The 20,659-nt window shown below is 53.7% G+C and overlaps 1 protein-coding gene across 1 annotated transcript; it reads left to right on the top strand.

Moving 5' to 3' along the window:
• Positions 1-4,911: 4,911 nt before the first annotated feature.
• Positions 4,912-19,188, top strand: LOC119622886 (SH3 domain and tetratricopeptide repeat-containing protein 1-like; the record flags this gene model as incomplete). The annotated part of the gene is given in 9 exon segments (XM_073019565.1): positions 4,912-5,011; positions 6,573-7,082; positions 7,085-7,453; positions 11,001-11,181; positions 12,352-12,508; positions 14,084-14,206; positions 14,826-14,982; positions 15,939-16,135; positions 18,790-19,188. Coding segments are annotated over 9 exon segments (2,148 nt in total), but the record flags the coding sequence as incomplete, so codon positions are not given.
• Positions 19,189-20,659: the final 1,471 nt, after the last annotated feature.

Below are 20,659 nucleotides of genomic sequence, written 5' to 3'. Positions count from 1 at the left end.
AGGAATTTCACAAGATAATATAATCGCTTAAGGCAAGGACCGGTCATTTCCACTTCTTTTGTGGTAGAATGTCATCAGTTAAGGTGGGACAGGGCATTTGCACTTCTTTTATGATTCTTCAGTTACTTCAGGTCATCTGGGCATATAAGTGCAAGTCACAGGGGATGCGATTCCTTGGCTTGGGCTCAGAAGCATGACATTGCCCTCTTCCCTACCTTTTCCCTCCTGTGCGGTTCTCTCACAAAGTGAATGGCCTCAGCCACAGCTTCTCTGCAGCTGCATCAGACTGTGGCGACAGGAGTGGTGGCTCCTGCAGGGCCTGCTGTCCCCACTGAGCCCAGTCTTGCTTGCCGCTGGAACCTGGTCACCATTTTGCACCGAAAGTATGTAATTCTATGGAATGAAAGCCAACATGCTGGGAATGGAGGTGTCTTTATCACGGTGCTCTGCATATTTTAATCTTGGGTGGAAAGTATGGAAAAGTATGTGATACCTGTGGTTTGATGTCAGAAGGACGTTGTGAACTTGACGTGGACTGAGGATGTTCAGGTGCAGCAGGCACCCTGGCTTCATTAAATGAGACTTCCCCATCTCCCTGTCAGGCATGCACAGGTGTATGGCCACATCTTATGTGTTATCCTTATCTAGAGTGCGCCTTGTCGTCACGTTTAAAGTTACATGATGATATTCTGCCTCATAGAGTAGGTCCCAAACCGCATTCAACACAGAAATGCACTCTTGCTTTTATACATAGAAAGTGCTTTCATATACCAAGTGGGAGAGCAGTCCTAAAATCTGGGCTGGAATCACAGAAGGAAGACTTGGGGAAGCAATAGATTCCCTAATCCAAAGCTGGTTTTTCATGAACCTAGAAACAGGACCAAGAGAAGTGAATTTGCCTAAGGCCCTGACAGTGTCTCACGGTAGCATTTGAACCTAGCAGTTTCTTGACCTATTTCTTTAAATGATTAGTCATGCTTCCTCTGATTCCTATATAAACGTATTCCTCATTCATTCTTTTGTTTCAGTGAATTATTGCGGTGCTACCACGTAGCAGTATTTGAGTCAAAATGTGGCAGTGTTTATCCCTTTCCAAGGTTTTTAGTTGTACAGTTTGTCAAAGTTGTGCTAACAGTTTCTTGTTGGTTGCAAGGTGTCCTTTCAGAAGCCAATTGTGTGGTGTATTTATATTGATTGTTGGAGGTAGTTTGGTTAGAACCTACTTTGAGTGGCTGGCGTGGGCCTGGGGGACAATAACAGCTGCCTGCTTCATGGGCAGAGATGAAGTAATTGCTTCCTGGGAAGTACCATCCTCCTGGCCACACTCTCCAGCCCATTTCCTTTGTGGTGGTTTCCTTGCATCTGCATGGTTCTGGCTTCATGTGAGTCTCTTTTATTTTAGCATATGACTTCAGGCTGTGGGGAAGAATGGCCATTTTAGCACAGAGATGCACACAAAGGAACAACTGGCTAAATGTGAGTGAAGACATTCTTGGGGGGGGATTCATTTCTTTTATTCTGTAACAGGCAATCTGGGAAACATTCTGGACATGTGGCCTGTGGCCTGCACTGTCACAGCTCCTCCCTGCAGGATCGCAGATGTTTGGAGATTGTAGTGATAACTGTTATCATTGAGAATGCCATTCTCACAGGCTCTAATAAGTCAGGATTTATTCAGTGTGAATTTGTTAAAGACAACTGTATTTCTAGCCAAATCCATGGGAGATGTTTCTCCTGGCAGTGTTGCTGGGGGTATTCCCGTGGCTTAGTCTTAGGGGAGCACACGCCTTTGAATACTGCTGAAGCTGTGAGTACCCAAAGCGCACCGGAGTACTTTTGCCATACGGGGTGTTAGTCACTGATACACGTCTCAGTCAGACCTGATGGATTCTTGACCCCTTCCTTTCTTAATTTTTTAATTTTTATTTTTTATTTTTGTTTTTTAAGAGCACAACCCCTCAGGTGGCCACCATGAATCTCTGGTGTTTTCAGTTGGCTGCAGCCTATTTGCTATCTCTGGTTCAAACATATTCGAAGTCTGATGATGCTTCCCTCTGTTGTTCTTCTGCTGTGTGACCTCCACGCATGCAGGGTTCAAGACTGTCAGAGCTGGGAGCCACCTTCACAACTCCCAGGGTTTCCAGAACCTCCTTTATCTAGCCCTGGGGATGGAAGAGATGTCATCAGAGACGGAGGCTTATTAGGTTTACATGCCATTGATAACGAATGAGGAGGTTTTCTTTTATATAAGGGGAGCTTCTTATAATGTGCTTTAGTAGGGTAAAGAAGCTTTTGAGGTTTGCTTTCTCTGGAAAGATAATTTGTGATCCTGCTGTTGCTTTCAACAAAAATATCATTTGCATACCAGTGCATGTTGTATTACTGAGCACTGGCTGACAAACGGTTCTTAACTCGTCATTCACTCCGCCACTGATTTTTGAATGGCATATGTGTGCCAGCTGCAGTAGGAACTTGCTAGACTCTAGAACTAACCCTTATGAAATAGGGGTCCTGGCGGAAGCAAATGCATATAACTATAAACGTTTGAGGGGATATCAGAGGGGGTGCCTATAGGTGCAAACTTCGTTCATTCATTGTCCCATCTAGGAGGTTTTGTGTCTTAGCAGCGTGTTCCATAGCAACACATCCCTCTATCAAAATATTCATCGTATTATTTTGAAATTCTGTGCTTAGATGTGTGTTTTTCGGACTAAGTTTAGAACTGGTTAAGGACAGGCTATGGGGTACGTATTATATATATCTACACATACACATATATTTATATATATATACATTACCATTGTAAATATAGTATATATTTATATATATACTCATATATATATTTCTCTCTATATATATATACATACACACCACACACATACACACACACACTTCTACTGCCAAGCACAGAAAGTCAAAACTCGGCAAGGGTTCTTTTAGTGTTCATGAAAAAATAGATGTGTTAGTTGAGAGTGTCCTTAAGTTGCCAGGGGAAAGACAGGATGGATTCACAAAGGGAGATAATGTTTTTTTTTTCTCTTGAATTCGAAATAATTCAGACTTATGGAAAAGTTGCAAAAATAGTACAGACAATTCCCATATACTCTTCCCTCAGATTCCCCAAACATTTCACCCCATTTGTACTTTCCCTCTCTGTGGATATAATTTTTTTTTTTTTCTGAAATGTTTGAGAGAGGAAGGTAGAATGCAGGGCAGGGTGAAAGGTGGAAGGAGAGACGTGGGTTGGGAAGCTTTTTTTTTTTTTTTTTTTTTTTTAACCTTCTAAGATGGAGTTTCGCTCTTGTCACCCAGGCTGGAGTGCAATGGCACAATCTCGGCTCACTCTAACCTCTGCCTTCTGAGTTCAAGTGATTCTCCTGCTTCAGTCTCCCGGATAGCTGGGATTACAGGCGCCCACCACCATGCTCGGCTAATTTTTTATATTTTTAGTAGAGGGGTTTCACCATGTTGGCCAGGCTGGTCTTGAACTCCTGACCTCTGATGATTCACCTGCCTTGGCCTACCAAAGTACTGGGATTACAGGCGTGAGCCACTGTGCCTGGCGATTGGGAGGCTTTTGCCGTAACCCAGAGCGCTATGATGAGGGCTGGACCTGGTTGGAAATGATGAGGAAGGTGAGAAGTGGTTAGGTCTGGCACATATTTTGAAAGGAGAGTTTAAATGGGTTGGATGACAAGAGAGAGAAAAAGAAGTATTAAGGATGATGTCAAGGATTTTGGCCTGAGTAACTGGAAGACTAGAGATGCTGTTATTGGGATCGGGAAGACTATGGGAGGAGTGGGTTATAGTAGGGGGAATCAAAAGTGTGTTTTCCGCATGCTAAATTTGAGGTCCAAAAAGGGATGTCAAGTAGTGTTGGCTGGGCGCCGTGGCTCACGCCTGTAATTCCAGCACTTTGGGAGGCTGAGGCGGGCAGATCACCTGAGGTCAAGAGTTCGAGGCTAGCCTGATAATTATTAAAATCGATGATTGATGTTTGCTAATTAATCATATTATTGCTTCTAATACTGCAGGGGGTTCACACCTACCTGTGATGTTGTTCCTAATATCTAGGGACAGAGAGCATGATTTTAGTTTTAATACCACAGTAGGTATACACTCACCCTGTGACACTGATCCTAATATTGAGAGGGGTAGAATATGACATGACTCCCAACATAGCAATGAATGAACAGCCACCCGGTGATATTGCTCCTGATATTCATGGAAGAAGCGTATGATATTACTCCCAATATCCCAGGGAGGGTACAGCTCTTCTGTGATATGGTTCCTAGTATCTGGAGGGGGAGAGGATGATAATAATTCCAGTATCGCAGGCTGTGTTCACCCACCCTGTGATATTGTTATTAATATCCTGGGAGAGGAAGATATGATTCCCCATAGAGCAGGAGGCGTACACCCAGCCTGGGATATTGTTCCTAATATCCATGGAGAGGAGAGGCTGATGTTACTCCCAATATGGCAGGGGGTGTACATCCACCCTGTGATATTCTTCTTAATATTCCAAGGCTGAGAGGTTGATATTACTCCTAGTATCTCAGACACCGTACACCCCCGTGTGATACTCTTCCTGATATCTGGAAGGGGAGAAGATGGTATTAATCCCCATATCGCAGGAGGTGAACACGTACTCTGTGATATCTTTCTTAGTATGCAGGGAGAGAGAGGATAATATTATTCCCAATATTGCAGAAGATGTACACGTCCCCCCGTGATATTGTCCTTAATATTCCAAGGCACAGAAGACGATGTTACTCCCAATATCGCAGAAAGTGTACACCACACAGTGATGTTGTTCCCATGATCCAGGAGGGAAGAGGACGATATGACTTTCAACCCTTGCACCCTGCAATGCTCTCATCCTGCAACACCGACACCAGCTCAACCTGACATGGGACCAGAGGTGCTGGCTGGGGGTGTTCATTGCTTCTCTGTTCTCCCTTGCCAGACTCAGTAGAGGAAGCTGAGACCGAGCAGCCGCAGGAACAAGGTAGGTTTTGCCCGTGGCTCAGGCTTCTCTGGTTATGAGCTGGGCTTTGGAGTAATGGCAGGGGAGGGGACAGAGGTGAGTACGGTGGGCATTGGATGCGGCTGTCACCCCTCTGTGGTGTGGGCCGGGGACTTGAGGGACATCGCCTGAGGTGGGCCTGAACCTCCCGTCTACTCTGACACTGGAGGCCGTGAGGTCCCACATTTCTTCCAATGAACATGCTGACCCCCGCCTGGTCCCCAACCGAGATGGGGCATCCTTTCCACTGCTGGGACCCACATGTAGCTGTGGGTTCCTTTTTCATGACCTGGAGAAGCTGCAGTTCACCCTGTGCTCTGCCTCAGAGATGGGAGGCCACACTGCCCTCAGCGGGTAGCAGAATTCAGAGCCTTAGGTTGCAGGGGCCTCAACTGAGGTCCCTGAAGGGTCTTCTCCTTCCTGAGGGGAGCCAGGGGGGAAGGGAAGGCTGTTGTAGGTTTGCCTCAGGGAGGGGGTGGTTCCACCCTCTGCCAAAGTCACTGGAGCAAAGGCACGTGGCTCTCCAGCTGCCCCGGAGGCCAGGGTAGTGGCTGGGAGGGGCTGTGTGCCTCTGCTGGGTGGGGGCGATTTCTTAGCTAATCTAGTGTAGTCAAGTCAGACATTTGCCTCTAAATCATATTTATTTATTTTTTTAATTCTAAGGCTTTACAGATGAATAAGGAGGCAGTTTGTATTGAACATATTTTTTGCATGTGAGCTTGAAACAGAGGGTCGGTTTAAAGCTAGGTTTTTCCCTTCCCAGTAATGCCTCCTTTCATCCCAGGTTTTCCAACAGGAAATGCGCTTGTTTGCTCACCTCTGGGAGGGGGCTTTGGCTAGGAATCCACCAAAGCCAGCAGACACCAGTGGGCTGCTGGAGCAGTCTGGCCTTTGTTAACCCTTTAGGAACCGTGGGCTTCAGGTTTTCAGACCATCCACGGTGAAGGTGGCCACAGGGGCCTGGAAGCTTTCCCATCCTTCCTGCAGGGATGGTCCGTTTCCCTGCACGGAGCTGGGCACATGGGTACAACACCCCTGTCCTGTGCCGTCGGTGGCTTTACCAATTTTGCATAGCAGCTTTTGAGCTGATCCATAGCTCTGATTGGCTGTTGAGGATTTCATGGATTCCTGTACCCCACCGGGGGGCCCAATATGCTGACAGAAGTTACATTTGTAGTTGTGGTGCTGCATATTCATGGGTCCAGTTAGAAGGCTTTGATTCTTTCTAAAGGGAAAGGCATCTCTGAGGGGTCACTGTTCTGACACAGTCTCCTAAAACCTTGCTGTCAGGTGGGCGACAAAACAGGACAGGAGGGTGATTTTGTAGGAGAGTCGGGCCACGGGCCTGCGTGTTCTCTCTGTCCCCGTAGTGCCGGAGTTCGTACGTGCTCCAGGCCCCGAGTTTGCGTTGCACATAATTCTTAAGGGCTCATGGCAAGCTGCGCCGGGGACACAGAGGGCAGGGATGGGGGGACCCTGCCCCCAGTGGACCAAGGACTCACTGCCGGACTCTAATATGTCTAGGTGTTTTTGTGACTTGCAGAAATACCTCCATCTTGTCTGGGCCTGGATCCACAGGAGACCCTGTCGAAGGTGAAGAATGTTCTGGAACAATGCAAGACCTGCCCAGGCTGCCCCCTGGAGCCAGCGTCCTGGGGTCTCTGTGCGGCATCCAGCAACGTGAGCTTGCAGGACCCCGAGGACCCCTCCTTCTTCTTGGAAGCTGAGGACGACTGGGAGGACCCAGAGGCCCTGAGCTCACTGCTGCTGTTCCTGAACGCCCCCGGGTACAAGGCCAGCTTCTGTGGCCTGTACGACGTGGCACTGCCATGGCTGAGCGGCATGTTCTGCAGCTTTAGCGACGAGGAGGAGCTGACTGAGTGCCTGGCACATGCCCGAGGGGCGGCCAAGAAAGCTGGCCTCTTCATGACCAGAGTCCGTGCCATCGTGGACTGCCTGGTGGCCCTGGCCTGGCTTCACGTGCTTCATGGACAGAGCCTGGTGACCCTGAACATCCTGCAGTCTGTCCAGGATGCAGTGGTGGCCAGAGAGGACCAGAGGGTGTAATGGCCAACATGCTGGCCGTGGCTGTGAAGAGGACAGGCCGGACGAGGCAGGCAGCTGAGGGCTACTACTGCGCCTTATGAGCGGCTTGGGACCTGGGCCATTGGAGGAACCAGGCAGTGGTGCTGGCCAATTTCGGGACCCTGTGCCTGCATGCAAGTGCCAGCAGGCTGGCCCAGCACTACCTCCTGGGGACCATGCGGCTGTTCTCGAGGCTGCCCTGCAGGGAGTGTGGCCGAGACTTCACCCACGTACTCCTGCAGCTGGGCCACCTCTGCACCCGCCAGGGCCCAGCCCAGCAGGGCAAGGGCTACTATGAGTGGGCCCTTCTGGTCACCGTAGAAATAGGCCATGTGGAGAGTGAGTGCCCTAGTTCCTCCTGTGAGCCTTCTGGGGCCACTCGGGTCAGGGCTCACCTGGGGTTTATGATTCAGAAACAAGTGGTGGTTTTTCTACCATCGAAAGTGCTGAGCCATGTCCAGCAGCAGATGTTGGCAAGCGCCCTGGAGACAGGCGGTTCCCATGCAGGGCCAGGCCCTCTGTGGCCTACTGAGGCAGCCAGCTCTTCCTGGTTTGCCCAGGGACCATCCTGCCTTGGGCACTGAAAGTCCTGCATGCTGGGAATTCCTAGACATAACCCTGGGATCAAGGCAGGCTCGGCTGCGCTGGGACTTCGGGCCCCACCATGAGCCAGGCCCTGAACACCAGTTCTTGTGCCCGTGTTATCTGCTTGGTATGTTGGCAGCCTGCGCACCTGTCATCCCACTTCACAGAGGACACGGGGGCGGGTGATTGCCCAAAGCCGCAGAGCAGTTCATGCAAAAGCAGCTCGTTGTGCAGTGTGCCAGGCCCCACCCACAAATGGGGCTTGTGGGGTCCTCGGGTGGCAGAGACTGAGCGTGGGAATGTGAGCTTCAGGCCACAGAAGCCACAAAAGGGTGAATGGCGTGATGGCGGGGCAGCACTTGGCCCTGGGTTAGGGAAGCCTCTTTAGTCTAGAACCAGAGGGTTGAGAGCATTTAGTCAAGTAATAGTTGGTGGAGGAGAGGCTGGTGGTGTAGCCTGTGTGAAGGCCTAGGGGTGAGAGAGTGGGGGTGAGTGAGTGGGAATGAGTGGGGTGTGAGTGGGGGTGAGTGAGTGGGAGGGGTAGCGGGGATGAGTGGGGTGTGAGTGGGGGTGAGTGAGCGGGAGTGGTAGCGGGGTTGAGTGGGAGTGGGAGCGGGGATGAGTGGGAGTGTGAGCGGGGATGAGTGGGGTGGGAGCGGGGATGAGTGAACAGGGCTTATGCAGGGAGGTGCAGAGTTGGGAGGGGGTGGGTTGGGTGCTGGATGGTGAGAAGCTCTTCTGGAGCGCTAAGCAGGGCCTGGGGCCTCAGGCTGTGGCTTGGCCTTTTCCCCAAGAGCACTGGGGAGCCATGGAGTGCTATCGAACAGTCACTGCAGACGGAGCAGTGAACGGACAGTAGGTGGGCAGGGCTGTCCGAAATCTAGGCCACAGAGAATAGATGAGGAAGTTGAGTCCAGGGAAATGGCTGAGACAAGGGATACTGTTGTGGGTCCCCTCTGTCTTGCAGCGCTTTGTCATGGCATAGTGAGACCACTCAGAGGTGCCTCCTGTGACCTGGACCAGAGCCCCAGGGGCTGTGACCAAACCTGCCCATTTCCAGCACAGGCCTGGCACCCACTCCTGGCCCTAGGAGGGATAAGATTTTGGAAAGGACCGTGTGAAGGGGCCCCGGTCCCACACATCTGCCCAAGGAGGGTTGGGGGGTTCAGACCCAGGCTTCTTCCCCAGGGACATTCTCTTACTGGAAGGAGACCTTCCAGGAACCCAGTGCCCCAGCCCCCACTGCAGCCTCCAGTGGCTCTTGGCACAATAGCCTGTGGTACCTCCTCCTACGAGGCCCTCCCTGGGGTGCTGGGGGATTCAGACTTGGAAATGCAGGCCAGGGAACGGGGATCATGCTTCCCTGTCTCCCCACCCTGCGCTGAACGATCGAGGAGACCAAGGGCGGGGCTGATACCCCACATGCTTCCTTGGGGTCATTTTTGAGTCACTTTCGGTAGTTTGTGTCCTTCTAAGAATTTGGCTGTTGTGTCTAGATGGTCTGGTTTGTTGGTGTACAATTGTTCGTAGTGTTTTCGTGGAATCCTTTTATTTCTGTCAGGTCGGCAATAATGTTTCCTTTTCATTTCTGATTTTAGAAACTTGGGTTTGTAATTTTTTATTTCTTCATTTTTATTAGAGATGGGGTCTCATCATGTTCCCCCGGGCTGGTCTTGAATGCTGGCCTCACGATCCTTCCACCTCAGCCTCACAAAGTGCTGGGATGACAGGCGTCATCCATGGTGCTCAGTCTCTGATTTTAGTCATTTGTGTCCCGTCTTTCTTTCCTCGGTCAGTCTAGTGAACAATTTGTCAATTGTGTTATTTTCAAAAAACCCACCTTCGGTTCTGTTATCTCTTTTGTTTTTCCATTCTCTGTATTTTTACTTTCCATTTCCACTCTCACGTTTATTATTTTCTTCCTTTTATTCACTTTGGGTTTAGTTCTTTTTCTAGTTTCTCAAGGTGGAAGGTTAGGTTTTTGATTTGAGATTTTTCTTCTTTCTTTGAATGTAGACATTTACAGTTATAAATTTCCCTTTCAGCACTGCCTTAGCTGCATCTTGGAATTTTTGATACGTTGTGCTATTTTTATTTTTAAAGACAGAGTTTTGCTCTATTGCCCAGGCTGGGGTGCAGTGGTGCAATCTTGGCCCACTGCAACTTCTACTCAGGTTAGAGCCATTCTTATGCCTCAGCCTCCCGAGTAGCTGGAATTACAGATGTGCACCACTCCACCCGGCTAATTTTTGTATTTTTTTTAAATATAGAGACGGGATTTCACCATGTTTCCCAGGCTGATCTCAAACTCCGGGACTCAAGCGATGCTACTGCCTCGGCCTCCCACAGTGCTGGGATGAGAGGCGTGAGCCACCGCACTGGCCGGGGCTGTGCGTTTGTTTGCATTCTTCTCAAATTAGTTTTTGGTTTCCCTGCTGGTCTCTTTGACTCACTGGTTGTTTAGGAGTGTGTAGTTTTCACATATTTTTTGAATTTCCCACATTTCCTTCACTGTCGATTTCCAGTTTTGTGCCAGTACAGCTGAAGAACACCTCTGCTTTGGTCTCAGTCCTTCTCCATTCACTGAGGCTCGTTTTGTGGCCTGGCACATGGTCTGTCATGGGGAATGTCCCATGGGTGCTCGAGAGGACTGTGTATTCGGCTGTTGTTGGGTGGCGTGTGTGACAGATGTCCATTCGGCGTACCTGGTTTCCTATGTTAATCTCCGGAATGTTTCTGACACTAGAAAATCAGGCTTTGGGAGAGGCCAGTGAGCCTGTGGCTAGGGAGCCTGGTTGCATGAGAGAAGCATGTGTGGGAACGCCAGGGGCCAGCTTTGAATCCCATTCCCCCAACATGATGCCATGTGTGGCAGACGTGATGCTTGGCTTTGCTCTCTCAGGGTTCCATCTGTGACAGGGGCCACTTGTGCCCCTGGCCTCATCAGCTCAGGCTGAAGGCAGCCCTGATCCTGGCCAGAGGGTCTTTGTGAAGCAGAAATAGATGGCCTGGTGCAGGTGCCAAGCCCCTGCTGTTCACTCTGTGTCCATCCACAACCTCGGCCCTGGGAGTTGTAAAGAAGGCCGGCCTGTACCATGAGCATCTGCACCAAGATGTGCCCATGTCACAGTGTGCTTGGCGTCTGCCCTGGCACAGGTGCATGGCCTGTCTGCGCTCAGGTGCCCCGCCTATGGGGCCCAGGCTCACAGAGGTGTGAAGGAGGCAAGCAGGGGCCTCTGAGCCCAGCCAGCCTCGCTTCGATGCTGGGAGACTAACGTCTTCCATTTTGTCTTCTGCCCAGACCAGCTGCGGGCCGTCCAGTGGCTGTGCTACTTCTACAGCGCCGTCATGCCCAGCGAGGCCCAGTATGTCATCTACCACGATCTCCAGCTCTCCCTGGCCCGCAAGGTGGCCGACAAGGTGCTGGAGGGGCAGCTCCTGGAGACCATCAGTCAGCTCTACCTGTCCCTGGGCACGGAGCGGTAAGGGCTGGCTTTGCAGTGGTGGAGGTGGGGGCGGGCAGGGAGAAGGGCACAGGGAAGCTGGCCCAGGGCCCAGCAGCCCCTCTCCTTTTGATCATTTGGTGCTTTGGCATCAGATGCTTTGAGCTGGCCGGCCTGGGGTCATCCCAGGGCTGCTGCTGGCCCATGAGTCCCAGCTTGAGCCTCCCTTGTTGGGGCAAAGGTCACCTCAACCCCAGCAGAGGCAGTAGGTGCACTCTGGGCTGTTCTTCCTACTATGGTGGCTTTTGTCATCTTACCTGTGCCTGCCCCGAATCTTCACTCCTGGGCTTCGTCTGTCCCCTTAAATGTGACCACAGCAGCCACCTGTGGCTTCTCTCCCACAGAAGACAGAGCCAGTTGTGTCACCTGCTTCCCTGGGGCAGGGTTTCAAGGTCTCACATCCCATATTTGGCCTAGTCAGCTTCCCCCAAGCATCCTGACCTGGTGGGGTAACCATGGCCCTGGCCACCCCACCCATAGGGCCCAGTGACATTGCTGCAGTCCCAGCCCCTTGAGTGTTGGACTTACTGAGAGAGCAGAGAAGGAGCCAGATTCCATAGGGACCTGGGAGACTGACTGTAGTCTTGGCCTCAAGTTCACAGAAGGAAAATGGGACAGTGTGCTAGAGCCATGCTTCTCAAAGTGTAGTCCCTGGACCAGTAGAGCAGCATCCATGTCACCTAGGAGTTTGTGGCAAGTGGGAGTTCTAGGGCCTGCCCCAGGCCTGTGGAGCCGGAAGCTCTGGGGGCAGGGCCAGCAAGCTATAAGGACAGGCCTCCGGGTGACTGTGATGCCTGCACACCTTGAGAACCATCGACCTAGATAGCCTCTGAACACTAACGGCTCCTGGTGCGTCTGGAGAAGACACAGGCCATGACTGGGAGGCAGGGGAGATGGACTAGCACACTCCTCCTGCCACAGGGCAGCATGATGCTCGATTCCCTCAGAAGGATGTCCTTCATCTTTTCCATGCCGTGTGTGTTCACTCTGGCCATCCCAGCAGCCTGGGAAGGGCAGAACACTGCACACACAAGAGGGCCGTTCCCAGTCCCCACATGCCAGATTCATCTGTCATCAGACCCACGGGAGGAGGCAGACTGGTTCCAGGAGGATGAGAGCCCTTGTTCTGACACCTGTGTCTGATTCCAGTGATTCCAGGGCCTACAAATCCTCTCTGGACTACACCAAACGAAGTCTGGGGATTTTCATTGACCTCCAGAGGAAAGAGGAGGCACATGCCTGGCTGCAAGCAGGGAAGATCTATTACCTCCTGCGGCAGAGCGAGCTGGTGGACCTGTACATCCAGGTGAGTGGCAAGGGATGCAGGAGGACTCCTGTGCTGTTCACTCTCTGTCCATCCACCCATCCATTCACCCTTCCATCATCTATTTACCTGTTCATCCTTCCATCCATCCATCCATCATCCATCCGTCTGTCCTTTCATCCATCCATCATTCATCCATCCTTTTATCATCCATCTATTCACCCGTCTATCCATCCATTCACCTGTCCATCCACCCATCCGTTCATCCTTCCATCACCTATTTACCTGTTCATTCTTCTATCCATCCATCATCCATCCATCCATCATGCATCCACTCGCTTGCTCATCCTTCCATCCATCCATCCATTCACCTGTTCATCCATCCATCCCTTTATCATCCATTGATTCAGCCACCATCCGTCCATCTGTTCGTCCGTTCATCCTTCCATCATCCATCCATTCACCTGTTCATCCATCCATCATCCATCCATCATCCATCCACCTACCAATTGATCTTTCCATTCATCCATCCTCTCACCCATCCATCCATTCACCGTTCGTCCATCCACCCACCCACCAATCTACCTATTAATGCATCCCTCCATTCATCTATCTGTCCATTTGTTTATCCATACATTCGTCTGTCCACCATCTATCCATCCACATGTACATACATCATCTACCCTCCACCCATCCATACATTATCTACCCACCCATACATACACACATCATTCCACCCACCCACCCATCCATCCATTCATCCATCCATCCATCCAAGCATTCATCTATCCACACACCCTTCCATCCATCCATGTGTCTTCATCTCCTCATCCATTCATCCATCCATCCACTCATTCCTAAGCCACTGCTGAGCACCTGTTGTGTGCCTTTTCCCTCCCTCCAACTGGTTCCCTCACATCCTCCTCCGGTGGCCAGCATCTTCTCCCTGAGGGCAGAGGCGCGGCCCCTCACAGTGCACAGCACTTGCTGGTATACAGCACATCCTCAAATAATGTGACCACTCAGTTAACACACAGAAGAACTTGCTCCAAGCGACACGTGGCACATCTCCTTACAAAATGAATCTATCATAGTGGCTGTTTTCAGAGGCTTTCCGAAACACTGTGTGATCTGGTACAAATTGTGAAGCCCAGGAGCCTGGTGAAGCTTTCATTATTGAGCACCTGCTGTATACCTCCTTGAGCTGAGGAGAGGGATCAAGAGCTCATGGCCAAGAGGGGACCAGGCCCACCCACAAACACTGAAACACTGCTGATGTGGCAGGGATGTGACAACGCAGAAAGGAGACAGGGGCTGGGCTCCCAGCAATCTAGGGGCCACGGAGACTGGTTTGAGTGCAGGGGGAGTGGGCTAGGGCTACCCCTGGTGGTAGGATTCACAGGTGTCGGGCTCCTGGGCTGCAGCTGCTCAGTCACCTCCTGGCACTCAGGCGCATCAGTTCATTGTCCTCATGCCAGTGGTGGGGGCAGCCTCCATGCACAGGGTCTGAAAAATGCTCAGGTGTACCTGTAGTGTGTGGGAGAAAAGAGGCTGGCAAAGGTGCGCGTAGCCACGTTGCTAGGTGTGGGTCTGGAGCGAACTTCTGTCTCCTTTCAGGTGGCACAGAATGTGGACGTGCACACAGGCGACCCCAACCTGGGGCTGGAGCTGTTGGAGGCAGTTGGAGACATCTTCTTCAATGGGCCCTGGGAGCAGGAGGAAGGCATGCCCTTCTACCGAGTGAGCTGGCCTGTGGGCTGATGTGGGTGGGCCTCAGTGGGGCACCTGGTGGTCTGAGGCATATGACCATGCCGCTGCCCGGGAAAAACGCTCGGAGCCTGGACGTGACAATTGCTCTACCCTTGTACCTGATGACCTCAAGCAACCATGAGTGGGAAGTCCTGTCCCCATCTTCCAGATGAGGAAACTGAGGCTCAGAGAGGCACAGGGACATGTCAAAGGACACACAGCATATCAGTGGGAGGCCCAGGTCTGCATGTACCCCGAAGTGGGACGACTTCTCCTTTCCTCTGAGCTCACAGTGTGGCTCAGCCCTGGGCACAGATCAGTGTGGTGTTTCTAGAGCAGAGAGGAGTGTTGGCTCCCCCCAGTCAGACCCCCAGTGCTCAGGTGGGAGAGGCTGGTTTGAGGCTGTCGGGAGTAGCTGGATGGGCCTCAGGTGACTCTTCAGCCCCCAACTTGGGTGTCTGAACTATGTGTTATCCCACAGCACAGAGCTGTGTCGAGGTGCAGGAGTAGCTGGGGTGTGGGAAGCTCCAAGCACATGTTTGAGCTCTGACGAGGACGCTGCGCAAGGTGGGTGCTGTGGGAAACCTGACCCCACCTGCCTGTGTGGTAGGACCAGGCCCTGCCCCTGGCAGTGACTACGGACAACCGCAGGGTGGAGCCGCAGCTACAGCTGTGCAGCAAGCTGGTGGCACTCCTGGTCACAATGGAGAAGCCACAGGAGAGCTTGGAGGTTGCCCACATGGTCCTAGCACTCAGCATCACTCTGGGTACGTCCCCTGAGCCCCCACCCTGCCAGGACCCACACTTTGCCAGAGCCCAGCCTCTGGGTCTGCAGGCCAGGAGCTGAAACAGCTGCTGCATTTTCCTGGTCTCCTGTCCAGGCAGGCAGATCTGCCCAACTGGCTTCCCCGTCCGGCTGTGGGGCACAGCCCGAGGTCTCTCACGCAGTGCAGAGCTCCCTGCCTGCCTGATTTCTGCTTCCTCTGCCTGTTCCCGCTGCTGACCACAAGGGCCGCCCAGTGTGCCCTCTGCCTTCCAGACATGCCAGGCATCTCGTTGGTCCCTGTATGTGCCAGGCTGAGTGGCACATTCCCTTTGTCTTGTGCCTTTCCCACCGTCATCAACCACACGGCTCTCTGGCTGATAAAATCCCAGTTCCCCTTCCAGCAGTCTGCCCCTTAAGGCCGGGCATCCCCTGGTGCTGTGCCAGGGTCGTCTGTCCCCCTCCAGAGACAGGGAACCCTAGGCAGGCCACATGTGCCAGTGCCTTGTGTCCTGTGGACCAGTACACAGTAGGTGTGCAGCTGACTTCCCAAGGTAGGGGGATCTGATCGTGACACACCCAGGAGGAGTCAGATGTCACATCTGTGGGTTGCCTGGAGCTGGGGTACCCAGGAGCACCTGAACTGCATGGGCTCCCCTGGTTAAAACCAGTGAGCAAAGGCAGGTGGCTATGTGTAGACACAGAGCTGGGCCATCCAGGTCCGACTTTGCCAAAGCCTCACAGTAGACAGGGGCAGGCCTTATTAATTCTGCTTTCCAGACGGGAAAGTGAGTCTGGGAACCCAGAAGGGAATGGCCAGAGCTGCCCAGGTGACCACAGGTGCCTGGAGGCAAGCCACGAGTGCTGCCTGGGGTCTGTATACCTGCTCCTGAGGGGCCTGTGCCCTGCCTGCCCCAGGGAGCCACGTCCTCACACCTGCCCCTTTGGCCTGCACCCCAGGGGACCGGCTGAATGAGCGCGTGGCCTACCACCGGCTGGCCACCCTGCACCACCGGCTGGGCCATGACAAGCTGGCGGAGCACTTCTACCTCAAGACCCTGCAGCTCTGCAACTTGCCACTGGGGTTCGACGAGGAGAACCTCTACTACGTGAAGGTGTACCTGATGCTCCGTGACATCATCTTCTACGACCTGAAGGTGGGAGGGAGGGGCAGGGCTCGGGGTGTTCCCAGTCCCCTTGGAGTGGGATCTCCACCCAGCCCCGAGGCCTGGGTTCCAGCCTTCCTTAGAAATGGCCCAGTGGCCGCCCTGGAGCTCTATGCCCGGCTGGAGGAGCCAGCAAGGTTAGCAGATACAATTCAGCTCCCAAGATGGCCAGGCCCCACCCTCAGGAACTCAGTCTCAGCCAGGGAGGCTGACACATGAGTGGGCAATGGTGGCCTCTGGGTTAAGAAGGAGGATTGTAGTCAGGGAGGCCCTCCTGGAGGAGGTGACATCAAAGCTGAGTCTTGACAGTCAAGTGTCAAGGTGCATTTAACAAAGAAAATAGGGTCGGGAGAAGGACATTTCGGAGGACAGCATCATCCTCACATTGAATCCACGTTGCAAGATCCAACCCAAATCCTGGCACCTCCTCTAGGAAGCCTGCGCAGGGTGCCAGCCTGCACGGAGCAACTCCTTCCTGGAGTCCCGAGACACCTTGAATCTTCACATCACCCAGGAAGGGTGGGGTGGGACCAGTATCTTACCATTGGGTTCACAAACAGGGAAACCCCAGCTCAGGGCAGGTGCAGTGGGGCGGGGCCCCAGCCAGCCAGGCTGAGGCCTTGCCGGGTCGGGTGTGTCTGGAGGGGACGTGCTGTGCTCTGTCTGCCCCAGCCTTGCAGGGCTGGAGAGCTGGGACTGGCAGACTCAGACCTGGGGTGTCTCTACCCCTCTGCCCAGCAGGCACCGCCCTTCCTTAGCATCACACCGGCACCGCGTCAGTACTCGTTATGGGCTGAGGGGCCCGGGCACTCCAGTCCAGGGGCCGAGATCTTGGAGGCCTTAGAACAACTTGAGGAGCGGGGCAGCCCTAAGACCCTGCCCTGTATCCCCCACTGCAGGCCTACAGCGGCCCGATATGCCTCAGCCCAGTGCTGGCGACACCTGGTGGTCAGATGTGGTCCCTGTGGCCTCCCAAGTCCCAGCCAGACATGGAGGTGCCAGGTGTCAGGCCTAGGGGGACGCTGCTCACTGCTCAGGGGCTTGCCTGGGACCCAGGGGGACGGGCCTCCCAGAAGAGGCCTTTCTCTCTCTTGGTCAAGCCTGCCGCCCACTCCGCCTGTCCAGGAGAAAGGAAAGCGCCAAGTAGTACCTGAGAGGCCAAAGTCCATGGTTGGGGTCGGGGGACAGTGGCCTCCTTCACCTCCTTCCCATGCACAGCCCTCTGGGCCTCATCGTGACTATGCTGTCAGCGCAGGCCAGCTTCCCACAGGGAGGCCCCCTTGGAATTCCCCAAGGGCGGCTGTCTTTCCAAGGCTACACCCTCCTCCTTGTATAGGAGGCTCTGGACCCAGGGCCCAGAGGAGTGGGAGAAAAAGCCGGGCTGGATGGGACCTGGAAGGTTGGCAGAGAAGCAGGGGTAAATGGGCATCTTTGCCAACTGCCTCTAAAATGGTGTCCCCTTTAGTCTACACATGAGAGTGAGCCCTGGAATAGGGTGGATTAGGTGTGTCCTGGCTCAGCCTGCCACTCAGTAGCTGCTGTACACACTACAGGCAGATGAAAATGCGCACAGGCACACACACAGGGACACGTACGCACAGGCACATGTAGAGACATATGCTTTGGCTGGCTCCTTCCTGTTTAGTTGGGAAGTCCCCACCCCTTCAGGAAGCCTTTGCCTTTCACCCCTGGCTGAGTCTGGGACCTCCTGGGCTTCCCTCTGCCACAGCCCGGGCCACCCTGTGTGGTCAGTGTTCAATCCCGAGGCCCTCAGACTGGGAGCAAGGACATTAGGCTCAGCCACGCACCCAGCACAGAGTCCAGTGTTCGGCTGGGCCGGGTGCATTGGATGAGCAGTGGCGGTGACTTGGGGCCTTCTCACGCCCCTGCTCCGTGTGTGGGGTGGGACAGTGAGGGAATGGACTGCTGCATCTTGGACTTTGTCATTGGGAGCCATCTTGAGATGGTAAAGAGGGACAGGCCAGGCATGGGTCTCAGAGAGGTCCCTTAGGTGACCCCCATGTGGAGGAGGAGCCTGGGGAGAAGCCGGGTGGGGGATGGGAGGGTCAAGGAGGAGGTCTGGGAGATGGCATCCCATCCCAGCGATGGTGAGTTTGAGCCAAAGATGCATTGACAATGGGAGTGGATATCTGGGGAGTCACATTCTGTCAATATTTCAGGGAACATTGCCAAAGAGGACACCTTAGAGATGGTTTTCTACCTGGCCTGGCCCGTGGAGGGCCTGGAAATGGTCAGCATGGACAGGGGCCAGAGGGGAGCCTGGGTCACTCAACACTGTGCCCCTGCTGTGGCTTGGAGCCACGGGTCCTGCATGGAACTCTCAGAGCAGGCAGGATCTGCCCTGACCTCAGCCCATGGGGAAAGCAGCCACTGCCTGCAGAGAGGGTGGCACTGGGGCAGGAGGCTTGGGGTGAGTGGGGCGTAGGGACAGTCAGGAAGTCTTCCAGGGGTATCAGGGTCGTCCCCACCTCCTGCAGCTGAGACCACAGCAGTGTCACAGGCTTCGGGGTTCATGGGGTGAGCCAGCATTGGCTGGACATGTGGAATGACCTGGAGACAGGAATGGCCTCTGGGAAGATGGGCTCCGAGTCCCCCTTTTGCTGAGCATGGCCTGTCTCCTTCAGAACCCGTTTGATGCAGCCAGGTACTACCAGCTGGCACTGGCAGCCGCCGTGGACCTGGGCAACAAGAAGGCACAGCTGAAGATCTACACGCGGCTGGCCACCATCTCCCACAACTTCCTCCTGGACAGCGAGAAGTCGCTCTTCTTCTACCAGAGGGCCAGGACCTTTGCCACCGAGCTCAACGTCCACAGGGTCAACCTACCTCCTCTGCCACCCTGCGGGTGGGCCCCTTGGTTGACCCCAGCCACCCTCGCTGAGGACAGCATCCAAGGGAGTGGGTATTGTGCAAGGAGGATGGTCTCCTGCCTCTCCTGGTGTCTCCCGTGGCTCATTTTCTGGGAAATGGAGGAATGAAAGCAGGGTTCATATAGCAATAAATTTTTTTTTTGCAATAACATACCGAAGTCCCCAGGGCATCCTTCCCTGTGTGCTTCCTGGGCTGGGTCTAGGGGCCAGCTCCTTCCCTGGTGGCAGCCCTCTGATCTTGGGGATGAGAAGGACCCTGAGTCCAACAGACCTGGGCCAGGTCACCATGAACCTCGGTTTCCTCGGCGGCCAGAGGGGAGATGGTGGTGGAACTCCCTGGGCAGGTCCCTGTTCTCCCTGCTCAGAGCTTTTACTGCAGGTCTCGTGCTGCTCTTGCCTTTAACCTTCAGGCCACTGTGCCCAAATGTGGGGGCTCCATTGAAGAAATAGAGGCACAGAGAGGTTAGGTGTCTGGCCCACCGTCACACAGCAGGTAGGGGCGGAAACGAAGAGCCCAGTACACTGACCACCACACCACCCTGCCAGCCTGCAGCCAGGAAGGTGTCCCCCATTAGGACCCAAGGTCAGCTCCTGGAGCTCTCTTGTGGTGTCAGGAGAGCCACAGGCCAGTGAGGGTGGCGACGGGGATCCCTCACTTAGTGTCCTCTGCTCCCAGACTTGGTTGGGCCGAGCCTGGCCAGTCCTACCTCTGGCCACTGGTCAGCCCTGCGGGAAGTGAGATGCAGGGATTTCCGCCTGTGTAGACGCTGCTACCCAGTATTGAAAGCCTTATCTGGGCTGACCCCAGCCATCCTCACATGCCCCTCCCCTTCTGGCCCCCAGCCCTCATCCCAGAGCCAGGAATCCCAGGTTTTCCTTCTTGGAATCTCTTGGCCCCAGGGAACACAGTTCACACGGTCTCTTTGCCAGTTTACACAAGAAAACAGAGGTTCAGAGACTATGGGTGTCTCACTTGATTCTCACGTACACTGCACTCTCCCAGGCCCCTCTTTTAAACACTTTAAATGAGGTGACTTTCACATCGCATGCAACTATTTCAACGCGAATAATGTGGTGGCATTTGTGCATTCACAGTCCTGTGCAACCACTCACGCCATCTAGTTTCAAAATGTATTCATCTCCCCAGAAGAAACCTCCCATCCTCACTAAGCAGTTACCCCTCCTTGGTATCCCCCAAGCCCCTCGTTTAATGGAAGGGGAAACTGAGGCCCGGAGAGAGACTTGCCATTAGGCGGAGCTCTGATAATAAGGAATCAGGCACCCATCTGCTGGTTCAATCCTGGGTTGGTTTTCCACCCAGCAGAGGTGACAGAGCCAGGAGGTTCTGGGACCCCATGCTTGCAGCCAGAGCCCTACCCTGAGCCTCCCCAGCAGGGGGCAGCAGAGAGCTTTCCAGAACCAGCAGCGGGTCAGAGCTGCTGACAAACCTCACGAAGACCCCAGATCGCTGTCTCTGTGGGTTGGGTTTGGGAATTGGAGAGGAGGCCGCATGATTGGAAACTTGAAGACAGCACGGCCTGGCTGGAGCAGCCGGAAGCGCCGTCACGTTGAGTGAGGACACAGACCTCCTGCCCGCTGGGCCGGGCCTGCAGCCATTCTTCTC

This window comes from Chlorocebus sabaeus, chromosome 10 (assembly GCF_047675955.1).
Source record: "Chlorocebus sabaeus isolate Y175 chromosome 10, mChlSab1.0.hap1, whole genome shotgun sequence".
In the NCBI taxonomy this organism is placed as follows: Eukaryota; Metazoa; Chordata; class Mammalia; order Primates; family Cercopithecidae; genus Chlorocebus; species Chlorocebus sabaeus.
The sequence above is the reverse complement of the archived record's forward strand: the minus strand, read 5'-3'. Positions and strand labels throughout refer to the sequence as shown.